The 16,534-nt window shown below is 32.8% G+C and overlaps 2 protein-coding genes across 3 annotated transcripts; both read left to right on the top strand.

Moving 5' to 3' along the window:
* The first annotated feature begins 2,769 nt into the window (after positions 1–2,769).
* On the top strand, positions 2,770–7,191 carry LOC18108368 (uncharacterized). Of its 2 annotated transcripts, none has more exons than XM_024591118.2 (7): positions 2,770–3,352; positions 3,478–3,553; positions 3,690–3,820; positions 3,915–3,985; positions 4,371–4,452; positions 5,776–5,823; positions 6,738–7,191. In XM_024591118.2, the coding sequence occupies exons 1-6, from the start codon at positions 2,945–2,947 to the stop codon at positions 5,794–5,796; spliced, it is 789 nt and encodes a 262-aa protein (XP_024446886.1). In that variant the 5' UTR covers positions 2,770–2,944; the 3' UTR covers positions 5,797–5,823; positions 6,738–7,191. The 2 variants fall into 2 exon arrangements, with proteins under 2 accessions (XP_024446886.1, XP_006371338.2); XM_006371276.3 differs by having other exon boundaries at positions 2,776–3,352; positions 6,726–7,191.
* A 1,414-nt stretch (positions 7,192–8,605) lies between these two features.
* LOC18108367 (putative clathrin assembly protein At1g33340) lies at positions 8,606–10,109 on the top strand. The gene has a single exon (XM_006371275.3). It carries the CDS (start codon positions 8,678–8,680, stop codon positions 9,779–9,781), a length of 1,104 nt encoding a protein of 367 aa, XP_006371337.2. The 5' UTR covers positions 8,606–8,677; the 3' UTR covers positions 9,782–10,109.
* Positions 10,110–16,534: the final 6,425 nt, after the last annotated feature.

The following is a 16,534-nucleotide window of genomic DNA, read 5'->3' as shown; positions in this document are numbered from 1 at the left end:
TCACATTTCTCTTATTCTCTCTTCTTCTGCAGCTTCTTCTCTTCACCTCCCAAATCTTCATCTTTCTTTCTTTTCTCTCCCTCTTTCGATCCTCAACTCATTATCTTATCTTCTCTTTTTTTCCATGCGCAGGTATGTCTTATCCTCTTTTCTCCTTCTCTTATTCTCTATTTATTTAATTAGGATTCATTTTTCTGTTCTCGGGCTCGGGAAAACTCAACATTAAGGTAAGATTCTTCTTTTTCCTTCTCTTTGTTTGTGTGTGTGTGTGTGTGTGTGTGTGTGTGTTTCACATTTTTGTTTTGCATTTTTTTTATATTTTTATGTTATTTATAATTATATAAATTTTAATGGAAATTTGTTGTGTTTTTTTAAATTTTTGTTATAAATAATTGTATAAATATTGATGGCAATTGTTTTTAATTTTTCCTTAAATTTTTCTATTATAAATAATTGCATAAATCTTGATGGCAATTTTTTTTTAATTTTTCTATTATTAACAATTGTATAAATGTTATTGGAATTTTTTAATTTTTTTTAATTTGATGTTCTTTAATGATTGTATATAGATTGTTGGAATTTTTTTATTTTTCTGTTCTTTAATGATTTTATATAGATTGGTGGAATTTTTCTAATTGTTTTTTTTCTTCTAATTTTATGTTATTTAATGATTGTATATAGATTGTTGGATTTTTTTTAATTTCCTTTTAATTTTTATGTTCTTTAAAGATTGTATATAGATTGTTGGAATTGTTTTTTTTTTTTTAATTTTCTCTTATTAACATGGTTAGCTAATTCATTTTTTGGTGTTAACCAACAATTTTGAATATAATGAAAATAACCAAAATAGTAGCCATCATAAATTAAAAAAAAAAGCTAAGATAATAGTTAGGATAAATTAATAGTTTTTAATGTGAAATTATTGATTTTTTGATATAGCTAAGATAATGTTAGTTATATTAACATAATTGAAATTATTCAATTGACATAGATTGAAATAAAATCAACTAGTTTGTGCAATCAAATTTAAATTGTTGTGTATTTACATGTTTAAAAATTTTAGGTAGTTTCTTATATAGGAAAGGTGATGCCGAATGTTTTTAAAATAGAAATGATTTATGGTATCTTAATCATTTAATTTGTATAGATGCCTCAGGAAAAGTCAATAGCATGTCATACAGATATGAGTGCTGCTAGTTTTTCTAATAGCGCTTTTGAAGATCATGAGTCGTTAGGTGCAGACCAATAACAAACACCTGAGACACAGGAATCCATCTATGATGACGCCACGTTGAGGGGAGGTCCCTTCATAATGAGATTCATTTACTCAGAAATACCAGGCTTAGTGTAAGAATGATCTTTCAATGTAAGTTTGTTTTCCCTTCATATCGACATGTTAATAATTTTTAAAAAATTAATTTTGAATTAATGAATGCTTTTTTTAGGTTTATAAACATTAAGGCTATCAAAACCATGACATTGACGATCAAATCGCTGATGGAAATTTCATTGTTTAAATGAAGTTAGGTTTCTAAATATCCTAAATGGAAACCTATGATTGATACATGGTTCATAAGGTTTAATGTTAGTATCAACTTAAATATTGTTTTATTATGTTGATTCGATTAGTTTATTAACTTATTAATGAAAATTTTCTTGTACAAATTTTAACCGCATGGAAAAATCTGAATGGGATAGAGCTGACAACGCTATTGGAAAGAGGGTTTTGGAGAATCACGCTGCAACTAGGTAAGATTAAAATCAAGATAAAAAAATTTAATCCTTTTATTCAATTTTATTATTCATTTACTAACAGATAATTCATTTGTACCATATAGGTTGTGTTATTTTTTGTATGAAGTGCAAAAAAAAAGCCAAAAAATACACGAAAAAAAAAGAGCTTCCAGGTTAGAAGGAGGTGACGATATGGAAGGATTTCAGACCTCCGTATGTCTCAGATGCCATGTGGGTGGAATATATTTAGCACGTGATGTCCAATCATTTTATGCGCGATCACACTCTGGTGCGAAGAACTGGAACCGGCATGTTCACGGTTTCGTTACCACGCACACCGACAGCTCATTCTATTTGTTTCACATGCGAAGCAGATGATAAAATTCTTTTTAATTATATCTATTTTTTATTTGTTATTTTTTTATAAATATATTTAAGTAACAATAATTTTCTTTTGCAGGTTACGGTTCTTGGATGTAAACTAAGCTCGAATGAGCTTTTTATGGAAACGCATGTGCAAATTGATGAATGCCACAAAAAAGTGCAACAACTCGTTAATAGCCGAGCTCAGCATTTTGTTGTATGTTTAAAATCATAAATCAATAAAATCACATTAGACTTCATTGAATTATCATATACCAAACATTTAATTTAATTCTATCAATATTTAAATTTTTTCTTTTTATTAAAATTAAAATAATTTATTAAATATTAATTAAAGATATTCAATATGTACTTTAACAGTGAGAAAAAAAAAGATAATATTATTAAAATCATACTAGTGAAAAATTGCGTAAAAAATACCAAATATAAAAGAATAAAAGTAATTGGTTCCACTAGCCGATTCAATCATCTTTAGTGAGAATCGTATGTATTTGGGTCCAGTTCCTTAGCTCTCGGTCCGACATCTGGCCGTCCGGGGCTAGTTCTAAATTAATTCCATTTAATGAGGGCACTGTTGAGTAAAATCTGAAAAGTTTAGGCATCATTACTTTAACTTTGAACTTGCAGAGACTCAACTGAAAATTACACATAGTTTAGGTACTGGTTTGTAGTTTACTTTTTTCCTTCTTGGAGGAAGAAAGTATAAAGACAGTCGAGAAATTCATCGGGAGAGAGAGTTATTTTCCTCGGACAACAATGGCTTCCTTTGGGACAAACTGAAATCCCCTTTACTTACCATTAGAAGTAATACTTACTGATTCAAGAAATGGCAGTGTCAGCTCATTCGCTACTAAAATCAATGCTTCTCCTCAGACTTCCAATCACAACCAACACCATTGTTCCTTCCCGCATATCTCGTCCATCTTCTTCTCCTTTAAATTTGATCTCTTGCCATTATCTCAACGGTTCTAACAGAACCAAATCAAGACATTTTCACTCACCAACCTTGTACACAAGAACTGCAGAAACCCCAAAAAAACGCTTAATTTGCTTCAATTATAACACTTCTGCAAGTCATGGTAATGGTACAAACTACTTAGAATTGACAGATGATGAACTGATGAGACAGTGTGAGATGGACACGTTCAAGGCCTCAGGCCCAGGTGGTCAGCACCGTAACAAGCGTGAGTCTGCTGTCCGTCTCAAGCACCTTCCTACTGGGATTATTGCTCAGGTCACCACTAGCTTTACTTGCTTCATTCTCTGCCAAAACTGTACCATGCCGAATATGCATATAACATGTTTGTTGTTTTGTCTAAATGGTTTTTATTTGGTTCTTGTTCTTTTTACTGTATGTAGGCTGTTGAGGACCGATCACAGCATATGAATCGTGCTTCGGCTTTGAAACGCCTGCGCGCTCTATTAGCTATCAGAGGTAGAGACTTTTAAGTGCCTTTTGATTCTTTTAGTACTCTTTTTTATTGCTGATTGAGTGAAGATGGACAAAAGTGTATGTTTTGTTTTGCTTGTTCAGATACTCCTTATTATTATTATTATTATTATTTTGGTAGTTAGGAACAGTTTGGATATTGATTCGTATACACCTCGATTGGAACTGCTTCAAATTCTTCCTCTTAAATCAACAATCAGAGGATCAGATTGTGGTCCACAAATTGGACCCAAGAATCCTAAATTTATCTTGGTAATAAAGTTGTTTTTCCTTTTAAAAGTTACATGTATTTCTATCCATTTTGAAGGGTTGGAAAACTCATTGCAAGTTTTACTCCTTAATATAGGGAATGCAAGCGTTGCTGGATCTAATCTTTGCTGTTGACGGCTCTATATCGGAAGCAGGGAAATTACTAGGGTACTTAGGAATGAGCTTTTCTATCCTATATCCCTTTTTTTTTTTCTATACTTAAAACAGACTATAAGCCTTAAAAACTGAAACTTGATTATCTTCTAATGCTAGCCTAGAGGCTCTGGACACCATGATGCATTCTCGTCTAGATTTTTAGTGGTTCATTTCTCATATCTGCAGAAATTAAGAATTATTTTTCACTGGTCCAATAAATGTATCATTTCCTTTTAAACCGTCATTTGTTGTATTATCCATTCTAGTTTTTCTTGATCAGGGAAAACTTTCATGCTAGTCAGGCTTAGTGCAAGTAAACTTGATTCTTGATTATATTTGGTGACTGACTAGGTTAGAACAATCCCGCTCTCATGATAGTCTCTGCTGAATGTTGCAGGTTAAGCACAGGGGCTCTGTCACGTTTGATACTATCAGATGATTCTCTTAGGATGGCAGTGAATGATTTGAGGAATTCGAAGGTATAGTTACTAATTATTATTGCTAGAGTTATTGCAATTGGTAACATACTAGGTCATATCAATTACTATTTCCAGCAGAAGAAATGGATAAATCTTAATTACAAATGCATGCTAGCTCTTAGATGAGAACAGTTTTGACACTTTGCTTTGTTCAAGATATCCATGTCTTTGTAGTAGCTTGGTTTAAACTTTCTGTTCTGAGCTCATAGAGATGTATCATTTTGATGAGCAAATAAACTGATAATCTCCATCTTTGAGCTCATAAAAAACTAGGCTGCTTCACCTTGTTTTAGCCAAATACAACCTCTTAATGAGCTTATGCATTTCTTTCTAATTTGTATTTGCTTATCAACTCATACACAGTGGAGCTTTATATTTTTTATGTTTGGCACTTAATGGAGACAGGAAAGGAACTAAAACATTCATAACTTGATTACAGAACATTTCAACCTCCACATCTCTTGATATCTGTAGCATCAGCTTAGGTTGTTGGTCCAACTTGTACGTGTCAAAATAAAGTTAAAGAAAAGAAGAAAAACTTATAAAAATGATTTATTGTCAGCATTCCTGAATGTGGCATGATGAAAACTTTTCTGAGAACATCCTCTTTCCATGTCTCGGCTTGTATAGGCACCAACACATGCATAAATTTATTACATAACTCTTCTGCCTCCAGACACAACTTGATCTGAAGCATCAGCTTAGATTTTTTGTTTTAAACTGCCCCTATTAAAATAAAAATAAAATGAAGCGGTGCAAAGGTGAAAGATCTATAAAAATGGCATCACATTAGTTTCCCGAAACTTCTCTTTTCATGCATCGGCCCATCAAGTTGATATGATGACCTGGATCACTTGGTGATATATGAAGAGAAACTAGACACATTTTGCCATTGACTTGATTGAAAAGTTAAAACTAAGTGTAAAATGATCTCTGATAAGAATATTACCTGTTAAGTGTTATACCAAGGGAGTGTCAAAAATTCCAGACCTTAAAGCATCCCATGAGAACTGAGGGTAAAATATAATTTTTCTTTTTTCCCCTCTGAATGAGATCAGTAAAAGAAGTAAAATGCAAAAGCTGAAAACAGTCATTTCTTCACTTTTTTAGGTAAAATTTGTTCTCTATGACATCAGTAGGAATTTGCTTGACCAGAATAGAAACACAATTTTGCCTTCATTTTGTTGAATTTTTAATGCCATGTGTGTAAATGCTGTATTTTATGTAGTTTGAGCTTCTTTCACATGCTTTTTAATTTTTTTTCTATATTTATCCATTATGAGCTATCAATAAAAAATCTGACCTTTTATGGGACTTTTCCAGGGTTTAAAGCCTCTAAGGTAGGGCTTTCCAGAGGCTACTTACATTCAGGTATAACAATTTCTTGATTTCTTCTTTTTTTTTTTAAAGCACCGCTTGTTTTATTTACAGTGACTATGCACGGAATGTCATTAATTAAAATAGCACAGCAGTTTGCATAGTCATGACATCATGCAGTGACAGAAAATATGAGATGGCAGAATGTTTTACCCAGAGGAACCACGCATTTAGATGCGTTGTTGTAATGCTTTTATTTACTGATTAATTTCTCAAATTTATCCAGATCCTTGTATTGCTATTTAATGAATTTATCAACATGCTCTCGGGGGACTTTTCTAGTGGAGTTGCACTAGAGTACAAAAAGTTTAAGATTCGTGCCTTGTACTGTTTGGAATCACTTTTGTGGTGTCTAGAGTAAAACATGGGAATAGGTTCGACAGGAATCATTTTTTTGCTTTAGTTGATTGGCCTCCCTTCACAAATGTGTAGTTCAATAATTGTTTTCCCTTTCTTTGAAGAGTTCAGCGGCCCTTGTAGTGAAATGCTGTGTCTACCACACACTGATTGTAGTTTTTGAATATGTTTTGCCTATTGATTTTTTTTTATTTGCTGAAGCTAGCAAAGCACTAGTGTGGGAGGATAGAATGAAAACAACAGAAAAGACAATGAGTTGAAAGAAAAATTTCATGTCGTAATAATCCCATTGCCTATCTGTTGGTGATTCAACTAGTTTTGACAATAATGACGTTAGATAGTGTATTAAACTTAATGTTTTTATTGGAGTGCATTTTTAACATGTAGAAGTCTAGACTACTGAAAATAGTGTTTAGATCACTGAATTTGAATAAAACAATAAATAAGAGTTAGCACATTTACATCTAAAGGCATCTGCATTTGTGGTTGGTGGCATTATAGCAAACCCTTTTATCATGAGTGCAAGCGTCCAATTTCAGGGCTGTTGGCAGTGTGTGCAGACCTTTCATCTGCTCCTGGAGGGTGGATGCATGGATAATGAGATCGGACAATTTCAACAATCATAATTGTCGAGTGAAATTCTCGTTTTTGTTACAAGTAAGCTTAGCACATCGTCATATCTGTCTTTATTCATAATAAAAATATTGAGCATTGACCATTGTAGTCGGGCTTGTTCTATAATTATTCGCTTTGTATCTTGTACTTGCTAGCCTGGAAATGTATTCTCACAAGTTGGTTTTGACCCCAGACAATATCCAACTTGAGTTGGGGAATATAGAGGATAAAAAAGAATCGTTTCATTCCCAAATACAACCTGTCAATTCACCCTGTGATGAAGGTTTTCAGAATATAGAAATTCATGATATTATTTGATTTGATGGAATATGAATGTATGAAACTGCTGTTAGAGATCTATTCAATCATTTATCCACACAATTCAATTTCTCCAAATCGGCCACTAGTGACAGAATAACCAGGCTAGAGAGTAGGCTCAGTTATCCTTCCACCTTGACATGTGTCGACATGATGGAATTTGTTTTGTTTGATGTGATGGCTACTTTTTTTCCTCATCTTTTTTTCCTTAATTCATTGGGATTGAGGAGGCTTATTAGTCTCGTGTTTTACAGTGAAGATTGCTTCCGTTTTTCAAATTCCCATCCCACTTCTCTCTTAATTTGAACTTCAGAATTGCACATGAAACCTCAAGTTTGAACTTTTGAGGTGTCCGCTGAGAGACTATTAGCTGTCACGATTTAGCCATGGCTGAAACATCTTGAACCATTACTAAATATGACAAGGCATTTCACCCCGCAATATCTTATATGGGTCATGTTTTGCCCCTTGAGTGGCAGCTGAATGGAAGTTGAAAGTTGTATCATAATGAATGAAGAACCTGTGGATGTGAAAAGAGAAGATATCATAACCAAAAGCAAAAAGAAAGAGAGAGAGAGAGAGAGAGAAGATATCCAAGGTCAAGAATGCTTAGTATATTATGTTGTTGCCAATAGGAAGAAAGCTTGATGCTGGAGAATCCTATTCCTAAGGAATGAGGTTCTTTCTCCCTCCACTACAAAGAAACCTTTTTGCCCGTTGACTCTTTTAACATGTAGCAGTTTACTTGTTTATATCCACACTCCCAAAAGTTAAAAAGAAGGAAAGGAAGGCCGTGTAAAGCTTTTGCACGCCTTGTTTCGGTTTTCAAATTCACAACAATCAGTTCACCTGGAAAAGCTAAATATTAATCAACACTAGTGATTGATTTGAGTTTACAGGGAGAGGGAGAGAGAGGGAGAGAATCCAAGGCCTTTAGTGGGATGGCCAATGACCACATTTTTCCTGTTTTCTTCCATATCATTCATTAATTAGAGTCAAACATGGGGCTGCGATTTATAATCCCATAAAGTAATGAAAAACAAAGATTTATGTAAATTCTATATGTACTTGTATGTTTCTCTTGTCCAGTACAAATCATTCACTTGTTCATCGAATTCACTGTTCAACTAGTGGGACCCTTTTGCAGAGATATTTGAGATCAGAGCAAAGCACTTGAGATCCTTGTGCTTGCAGTACTCGCAGGCATGTGATTAATCACTCGGTCTAGCAAATATTTGTCGAGGATAAGTTTCATGGTAGATTTGCGAGAATTTGTTCCTGTTGACTTGTGTATGTGAAACACTTGGTACCCTATACAGCAATATAATAGTAACAAAGCATGCAAACTGTGATTTTAAATTTCTTAGCAGAACATATTGGCCCATATGGTCTCTTTTGTTACTGGAAGACTTTTTTAAAGGCATAACTTGGCTTGTTTTAAAATCAAGATATGATTCCCCATTGCCTAATTCTTCAACTTCCCTCTCCCCACCCTCCCTTTTATAAATGCTTTCTTCTAGTGAAACATATCTACACATTTTCTTACAAATTCAAAGAAATGGGGGTGGACATACAAGGCAAGCTCCGAATAGCTCTTGGCGCAGTGAAGGATCATGCATCAATTGGGAAAGCCATGATCTACAGTCATCATGAAGGGAAGGATTTTTCCAGCATAGAGGTCGCAGTTGTGCGTGCAACTGGCCATGATAGTGGCCCCATTGACGACAAACACATGCATGAGATCCTCTTCTTGGTCTCAAACTCTCCCGGATCCATCCACTTTCTTGCCGAGAGGATTTCTCGCCGCCTTGGCAAGACCAGAGACAACCTGGTTGCCCTCAAGACACTCTCTCTAATTCATCGACTCCTTCGTGGAGGCAATCGATGCTTCGAGCAGCAGCTGCGTAATGCGCATGCTTCAGGCCATCTCCAAATGAGTACTCGCTGCTTCCTAAGGAACATTTCAGATCCTTCCGTAAGCTTCATACACAAATATGCAGCTTATCTAGAGGAAAGAATAGGGTGGGTCATCAATCAAGCAGGGAAGCTTGAACCTGTTATGTCCCAAGGTGATCTGGAATCTCGATGCTATGATGAAAAGTCCATCGATATGGTGTTCAGAAAATTGCCAAAATGTCAAGTGTTTATAGATAGAGTTTTAGATTGTTCGCCGTTCAATATTTCGCCTTTAGATAATCTTGCTCAAGCAGCTATGAGCAACACCTTGAAAGAGAGCTTCCAAGTTTACAAGAAATACAGTGAAGGTGTAGCAGCTCTTGTTAATATGTTCTTTGATTTAACAAGGGCAGCTAGAGACTTGGCCTGTCAAATACTAAGGAGGGCTTCTCAGCAAAGCCAGGAGCTTCATAATTTGTTTGAGAATTGCAAACGAATTATCGAAAACAAGAACTTGGACTATCCAGTGGTACAAATCGTCACCATGGATCATATTATGGCACTGGAGCAGTTTTCGACCTATATTGCAACTTCCCGCAGCTCGTCAGTCCTGAGCAAGAATGGTTCAACACCTCCCATTTTGGATTGCATAACAAAGTCAGAAGGTGATGAGAAGGATGCGGGTAATTTTAGCTGGTCACCAACTCTTTTCTCTTGCACATTGGAGACTAAAATAAGCAAGGTGTGGGTGGTTTTTGAAGATTAATAATCATGAAACTTCATACGCCCTTCGTTTGTGGCACACGGCCAGTGATGATCTTTCTGCCAACCCAATATCTGGGAAATTGTGAATAAAAAGTAATATATCAGAGAATGAACATGGTAGGCCTTTCATTCTAAACCCTTTTACAAGCGAACCTTTCAAAAGTACGAGTTAGCTTGGATCAAGAAATCCATTGTTTGTAATTTTGGACTCATGATGTTGTTGATTCTTGATGTTGGATCTTCAATGGGAGTCATTTGTTTGTTTTTGCGAGGAAGAAAACTTGAACGTGGACGTGATGTAATCACGAGAACAACCCATTATTGTACTATCTTCATCTTGTCTGTGAGCGATTAAGTGTAGAAGTGAATACACTTATAGGAAAAATGATTAGGGCTATTTTCTGGAAGAATTAAGTGTTTCAATTAATGTATAAATAAACTAGTAAACTACTCCTGATTCAGTAAAGTAAGTTCATTCGATAAAGCTGCTAGTGATCTGATCGATGAACACTACTATACCTCTCCCTTAGGCTCCATCCCTTCATCTCATTCAGCTCTGGTAATTATTAGCCAATGCATGAGGCAGACTTCTGTTTACAAGCTTAATTGATGATTGACACATGAACCAACTTAATTAACAAGCTTTTTTCATGATTGCACTGTCAATATCATTCGTTTAAACTAGTATTTCGATATGTAGCAGAAACTAAGTTAGTTTCCAGGAGCAAAGCATGGATAATATAACAGGTAACTTGGATTTTTTGAGAGAATCCCTGCAGCTATTCCACTTTCCCCTCATCCTAAGTGCAGAACTGGGGTTGGCTTGAGAAGTGATTGGAGATTATTGGTGGGTTTTACGGTTCGTATTTGAGGACGAGGAAGTGTTGTGTTCTTGACAATCTCGAGGGCAAATGGGGCGTTTCGAGGACAAGATAGAATAATGCCTCGAGGGCGAATGCGGTGCTCGAGGACAAGAAGGAATAATACCTTGAGGGCAAAAATATGAGTTCGATGGTAATCTTAGAATTTGCGAATGACACTTGTTATGAAGTTGAAAGAGATATGATAATCTTAGAAAATAAGACTATAAGAGTTCATATGTGTTTGGAAGAAAAAATGGGCGGGGAAAGAAAATTGTGTTTTCTTTAAGGATGAGAAAAAAACTGAAAAATTGATTAAATTGAGAAAACTGGAAAAAAAAATAACTGAAAAAACTGAACCGTGAAAAAAACCGATTAAAATTTTGAAAAAACCGACCGGTTCGGTTCGGTTTCGGTTTTATAAGCCTGAAACCGAAAAACCAAACCGAACCGAACCGAACCGAAAAAACCAGAAAAAAACCGAGCCAAACCGGTTTGAACCGGGTTTTGTTTTAAAAAAACCGAACCAAAACCAAAACCGGTTAGTTTGAACCGATTTCGGTTTTTTTAAAAAAAAATTCGATTTGATTATTTTTTATATATATAAAAACTGAACCAAACTAAAAATGATCACCCCTAATTTTTATCTGTTTGTTAGAATATAGTGGAAGATGAAAGGATAGAAAGTGAAAAGAAAAGAAAATATAAATAGCAAAAAATGGACGAAAATAATTGTAAAAAAGAGAGAAGAAAACTACCATTATATTCTAGATTTAAAGCTAATATGGCAATCATAAAGGATGTAATTGTCATTTTCTTACCCACTTTCTCTCCAAACTGGAGAGAATGGTTTGTGTAGGTTATGAAGGAATTTTCCCTTTACTTTTCTACATGTTCCCGGACATGGAAAATGCTTTGAAATATAGTTGATTTAATCTAATTTGACTCGCGTAAATTAATTTGAAAAATATAATGATATGAAAATTAATTTTGAAATTAAATCAATTAAGATATTAACTTTATAAAACATGATTAATCCTGTCTAATTTTATTTTAATCTAGACATGTAAACTATAAAATATAAAAAAAATAATCAAAATGATGTTGATATAGTTATTTATTAAAGAATAGAAAAAGAGAGTTCACTTTATGAAAAGTTAGTTGATCCAATCTGATGATTTTAGTCCTTCATTAAGTCAAATTTGGGTCACATCTAACTATTATGCTTGGAATTTGCATTTTCCTCTTTCTTACTTTCCTTCTTTCCATACAAAATGTAATTAGGTCACAAATAATATAATATCTTAATGTTGAAAGAGAAGAATTTCAAACAATTTAGTTTGGTTAAAAAAATTCAAACTATTTTTTTTAAGTTAAATAGTTTGAAAGAACTAAATTGATAAGTTTATTTTTATATTTGTTAAAATAAATTAAATTAAATTTGAATTAATAAACCTTTAATTGATCTATTTTTGACTGATTTAATATGTTTTTAGTTTATAATGGATTTTTTCGGTGTTTATTTTTTTAATTTATAAAATTTAAAATTAAAATGAACCAAACCAACTTTTTTGTATTTCTTAACCAAAATTATCCAATATCATTCAATTTGATTAATTTTGGATAAGTTTTTATGAATATTTTGGATAATTCAATTAATTTGCTCACATCTAAGGTTGACTAAAAGAGTATCTTTTAAAGACATGTCATGAAGGCACCAATCTCAAGGAGAATATGAAGAATATAACTGTTACGCTTTGATTGATATGACATGTTATTAGTTCCTTTCTTCTAAACTACACTTACGAATTTAATCCTAAGGAATATATAAAAAAAAGTATAGCAATAATTTTGTTTTTAAAAAAAAAAACTGTAGAGGAAAATTATCAATTGTGATAAGTAAAAAATAGCGATAAAAATCATCTAGGTGGTGGCCTAGTGGTAAGAGCTTGGGACCAAGAGGTTTGCTCCCTCTGTGGTCTCAGGTTCGAGCCATGTGGTTGCTCATATGATGGCCACTAGAGGCTTACATGGTCGTTAACTTCAGGGCCCGTGGGATTAGTCGAGATGCGCGCAAGCTGGCCCGGACACTCACGTCAAACTAAAAAAAAAAATAGTGATAAATCATAAAAAGCTTGCAAAGAAATTATATATACGAGCTTGTTTATTATTTTCAGCTTCTAAATGATCTATTTATATTGTTGTAGAAACCGAGTTTCACATGAAATAAAAATACTACTTTCACACAAATTGTTTATGAAAAATAAGGATTTCTTCCTCCTTTTATATATATATATACATTCTTCAATATTAATTGCTAAAAACTCTTGTTATGAAGAGGTTTTTATCGTTGATCAATAACTTCAATCTTTTTCTTCTTAGTTGATGGTCGATCTTAGCTATTTTTACTAGTTTGCTAAAAAAAACAAAGAGAACAATTTTTATGTCCGGGTCATTAAACACTTCTTCTCTTACCCTAGATAACCTACATAACAACTCATGAATATTCAATTTTCACAATGCAACAACTCATTCTCAATATTAAGCCTTACGCTAGTCGATCGAACAATCAATTTATAATAGTACACACCTGTTAAAAATTTATCAAGTACATTAAACAATTTAAGCTTGCTTTTTCATGAAGAGACCATTACATTATAAATATTTATTCATATTACAATTCCCATCCATTTGAATTAAAATACATTATGATAATATACCTAGTATTGTAACTAAGCAAATTGATGCCTTGTCTCAATAGGTTATATCTAATGACAAGAACCTACAAAACTTATAAATTTAAATAAAACACAATTATCACAATTATGATGTACTAGATACAACATGCACATGGTTCCTATCATGAATAGACTGTCAAAACAATCACCATTCCTGTTACTATTAGTTTTTTGAGCTTACATTCTTATCACAAAGAATTGCCCTTTCAGCATATGACTATACCTCAATAGTTTGTCCAATTAATCTACCTTTATATTATAAGTTGTCAACCAACCTTATTAAATATGTGATTAAGTCTGCTAAATCCACTTCATCAAGATAGCCTTTTTGAAATTCCATACCATAAATAAATATACATTCTTAATTCCTTAGAATTTATCCCAAACCTTTGCTTAGTAAAAGCCTCTAACCTCCACCCATATAGGCCATACCACAATGTCAATATCAATTTAACCGATATCATTAGCCCTTGTATACATGAGCTACTAATTAAATCAATGATGATATCAATCAAGTTGATATCATTAGCCTTTACCGAGTGGACGACTAATCACGTTTATGCCGATATCAGCCAAAACTAATATCATTAGCCTTCATACACATGGACTACTAATCAATGTCGATATTGAAAACTCGATATCATTAGCCTCCACCGAGTGGATGACTAATTAAATTTATACCGATATCAGTCGAAGATGATATCATTAGCTTCCATACACATGGACAACCAATCAATACAGATATCAGAAACCCGATATCATTAGCCTCTACCGAGTGGATGACTAATCAAATCACTCCATAATCCTTTCAATCCAATCCATAATTTGTTTTTCTCAATTTCCTTTTTGTAGCCTTCCTTCTCCTTATTTTTTTTTATTGTTTTCAAGCACAAGTTACAACATTGCATTCCAAACAATCCATTTCAATACCAAGACTATATTACATATCCAAGTATTCATTTTAACAACTGAATGAAATATTTCATTTCATTATTCATTCTATCAAATTTATTCATTTCATAATATCATGACACTAAAAGAATAACAATTCATTAAAGAAACATTCAAGAATTTTAGAAAAAAAGAGATGTCGAGCACCTATCCGCAACATATGTAAATCCTGCTCCACCAGTATGTTGTCCAACTCTTGTAATCTCTTTTATATCAACAAAATTTTAAAACCATTATACCCATATTAAATCAACCTAAAAACCTTATTCCGACTCCCATTAAACACATGATTGCAAATTTATTATAAGATAGGCGTATATGATTTAATACTCATCTATACCATCCAAAATTGTCATTCTTTATTCACGCATCAATGCATAGTCATACGTTTAAACACATTAATTATTGTCTATATACTCAACTTTGTCAATTTCCGCACCTTAATACGCCCTTTTTATTTAACATCTAAATCTTTTTTATCAAACCTTTTTTACACTTGTTATATCATTATATAACATTAGTCGTAAGCATAGTTTCACTTAGTATGACGACTCCTGAACTTTATTTTTTTGTTTATCATGTATTTTCCTTAACCTAGAATAACATTTATATCTTATGGCCTTTATTTCCTTTTTGTTTAACCTATAATCATTTTAACTATTTGAATTTAAGTCTCAACAACAATTTGAAACAACGATCCACTTGATATCCCATTTTAACTAGTTTTCCGCATCTAAACTTAGCCTTTCACTATAGTACCATAGCCAAATTAACCAACCCCTTTTTACACAAGTTATATCATCATTTAACATTTATCTTCAACTTAGTTTCTTGTAGTAAAATGACTCTCATCTCTCTTTTTCTTTTTATTATTCATTTTCTTAGCTAAATTAACATTTCATCCTATGGTGTTTTCTTTCATTTCTCGAATTCAAAAGCCAATAACAAGTTATAATATACATTTCAATGACAATTTAAGATGTTATGCCATAAGGAAATGCATTTCTCTTTACCTTTCATTCTTTTGATTGAACTTACAATTTATATTTTTTCACAAATCTTTAATCTTTTGTTTAAGACTTATCCAACTTGCTTAGTCTATAAGGAATAATCCTTTCAAACATATATTTATCTATAAATTTGATTCCTTCCTAATTAGTCGAATGGCCTCTTCAAATATTCCATGGATTCTTTCAATTTTTTCATCTTGAAAACTCATTTCATTATAACTAAACAATACATTGTCATACATTTAAACACTTGGCAAATCAAATTAAAAACCCCCTAGAACCATCACCATTTGGCCAAACCTTTTATTGGAGAATTCAATGGTTCTTCCCAAAACTCTTTACAATTTATATTTTCTCAATCATGATTTACATAAAAAAAAAAATATAATAAATCTTTTAAGCAAGCACTCAACACAATTTAGTCCCCTCCTATTTTTTTCAATGTTGGTTGAAATACCCAAGGAAGAAATCAAGGCTTCCCTTTTTAATTTTTCATGCAATTAACACTAAACCCATTCATTAATCATCTCAATTAACCCATCACTAAAAAATTAAATTAACAATCATGCATCAATCCATTAAACCCTAAGTCTACTCGACTTCCATAATCAACATATGCCAAAAAGACTTATAAAATCAAATAAAACTTGAAAAAAGGTTATCATATCTTCTAAACACAACAATTCCAAGAAATATTTCAAGTTTAATACAAACTTTTCTTCCCTCCTTGCAAATTCTCACTTTCTCTCTCTAGCCAAAATTTTGTCTCTCCTCTCTCACTTAAATTATTGTGCCTTCCTATGGATTCCAACTAGAAATCACTCAAATCCTTCCCTTCTTCAAATTTTCTCTCCATTTTCCATAATTCAAGCTATCATCCTCTCATTTTTTTTTACAAGCAAATAAGAGGAACAACCCTCCCCCCTTTACAGCTGTTGCTGGTCATTTTTTAAGGGAAAGAGATAATGATTTTGCCTTATTTGCAAAGATACCTTATAGTGTCTCCATGAAATACATCAGGCTACTGAACTATATTGTAAGGCCTTTCAAAATTTTGATTGAACTAAAATTTTAACCTAAGATAAAACAATATATTAGGAGACTCCTCATAAAATTTCAATTTAATTCAATTGTCGGATTGAAAGTTATACGCGATAGTATAAAATTGATCAATATGTGATTTTTACATCAAAAT

The sequence above is a fragment of the Populus trichocarpa genome, chromosome 19 (genome assembly GCF_000002775.5).
Source record: "Populus trichocarpa isolate Nisqually-1 chromosome 19, P.trichocarpa_v4.1, whole genome shotgun sequence".
NCBI classification, from domain to species: Eukaryota; Viridiplantae; Streptophyta; class Magnoliopsida; order Malpighiales; family Salicaceae; genus Populus; species Populus trichocarpa.
This window is presented reverse-complemented; position numbering and strand designations above follow the sequence as displayed.

Excerpts from the sequence above, each read along its gene's own strand:
- LOC18108367 (XM_006371275.3), top strand. The coding sequence starts at position 8,678 with ATGGGGGTGGACATACAAGGCAAGCTCCGAATAGCTCTTGGCGCAGTG.
- LOC18108368 (XM_024591118.2), top strand. The coding sequence starts at position 2,945 with ATGGCAGTGTCAGCTCATTCGCTACTAAAATCAATGCTTCTCCTCAGA. Across the intron at positions 3,986-4,370 it reads GAAGCAGGGAAATTACTAGG|GTTAAGCACAGGGGCTCTGT; the intron begins GTACTTAGGAAT and ends TGAATGTTGCAG. Across the intron at positions 4,453-5,775 it reads ATGATTTGAGGAATTCGAAG|GGTTTAAAGCCTCTAAGGTA; the intron begins GTATAGTTACTA and ends GGACTTTTCCAG.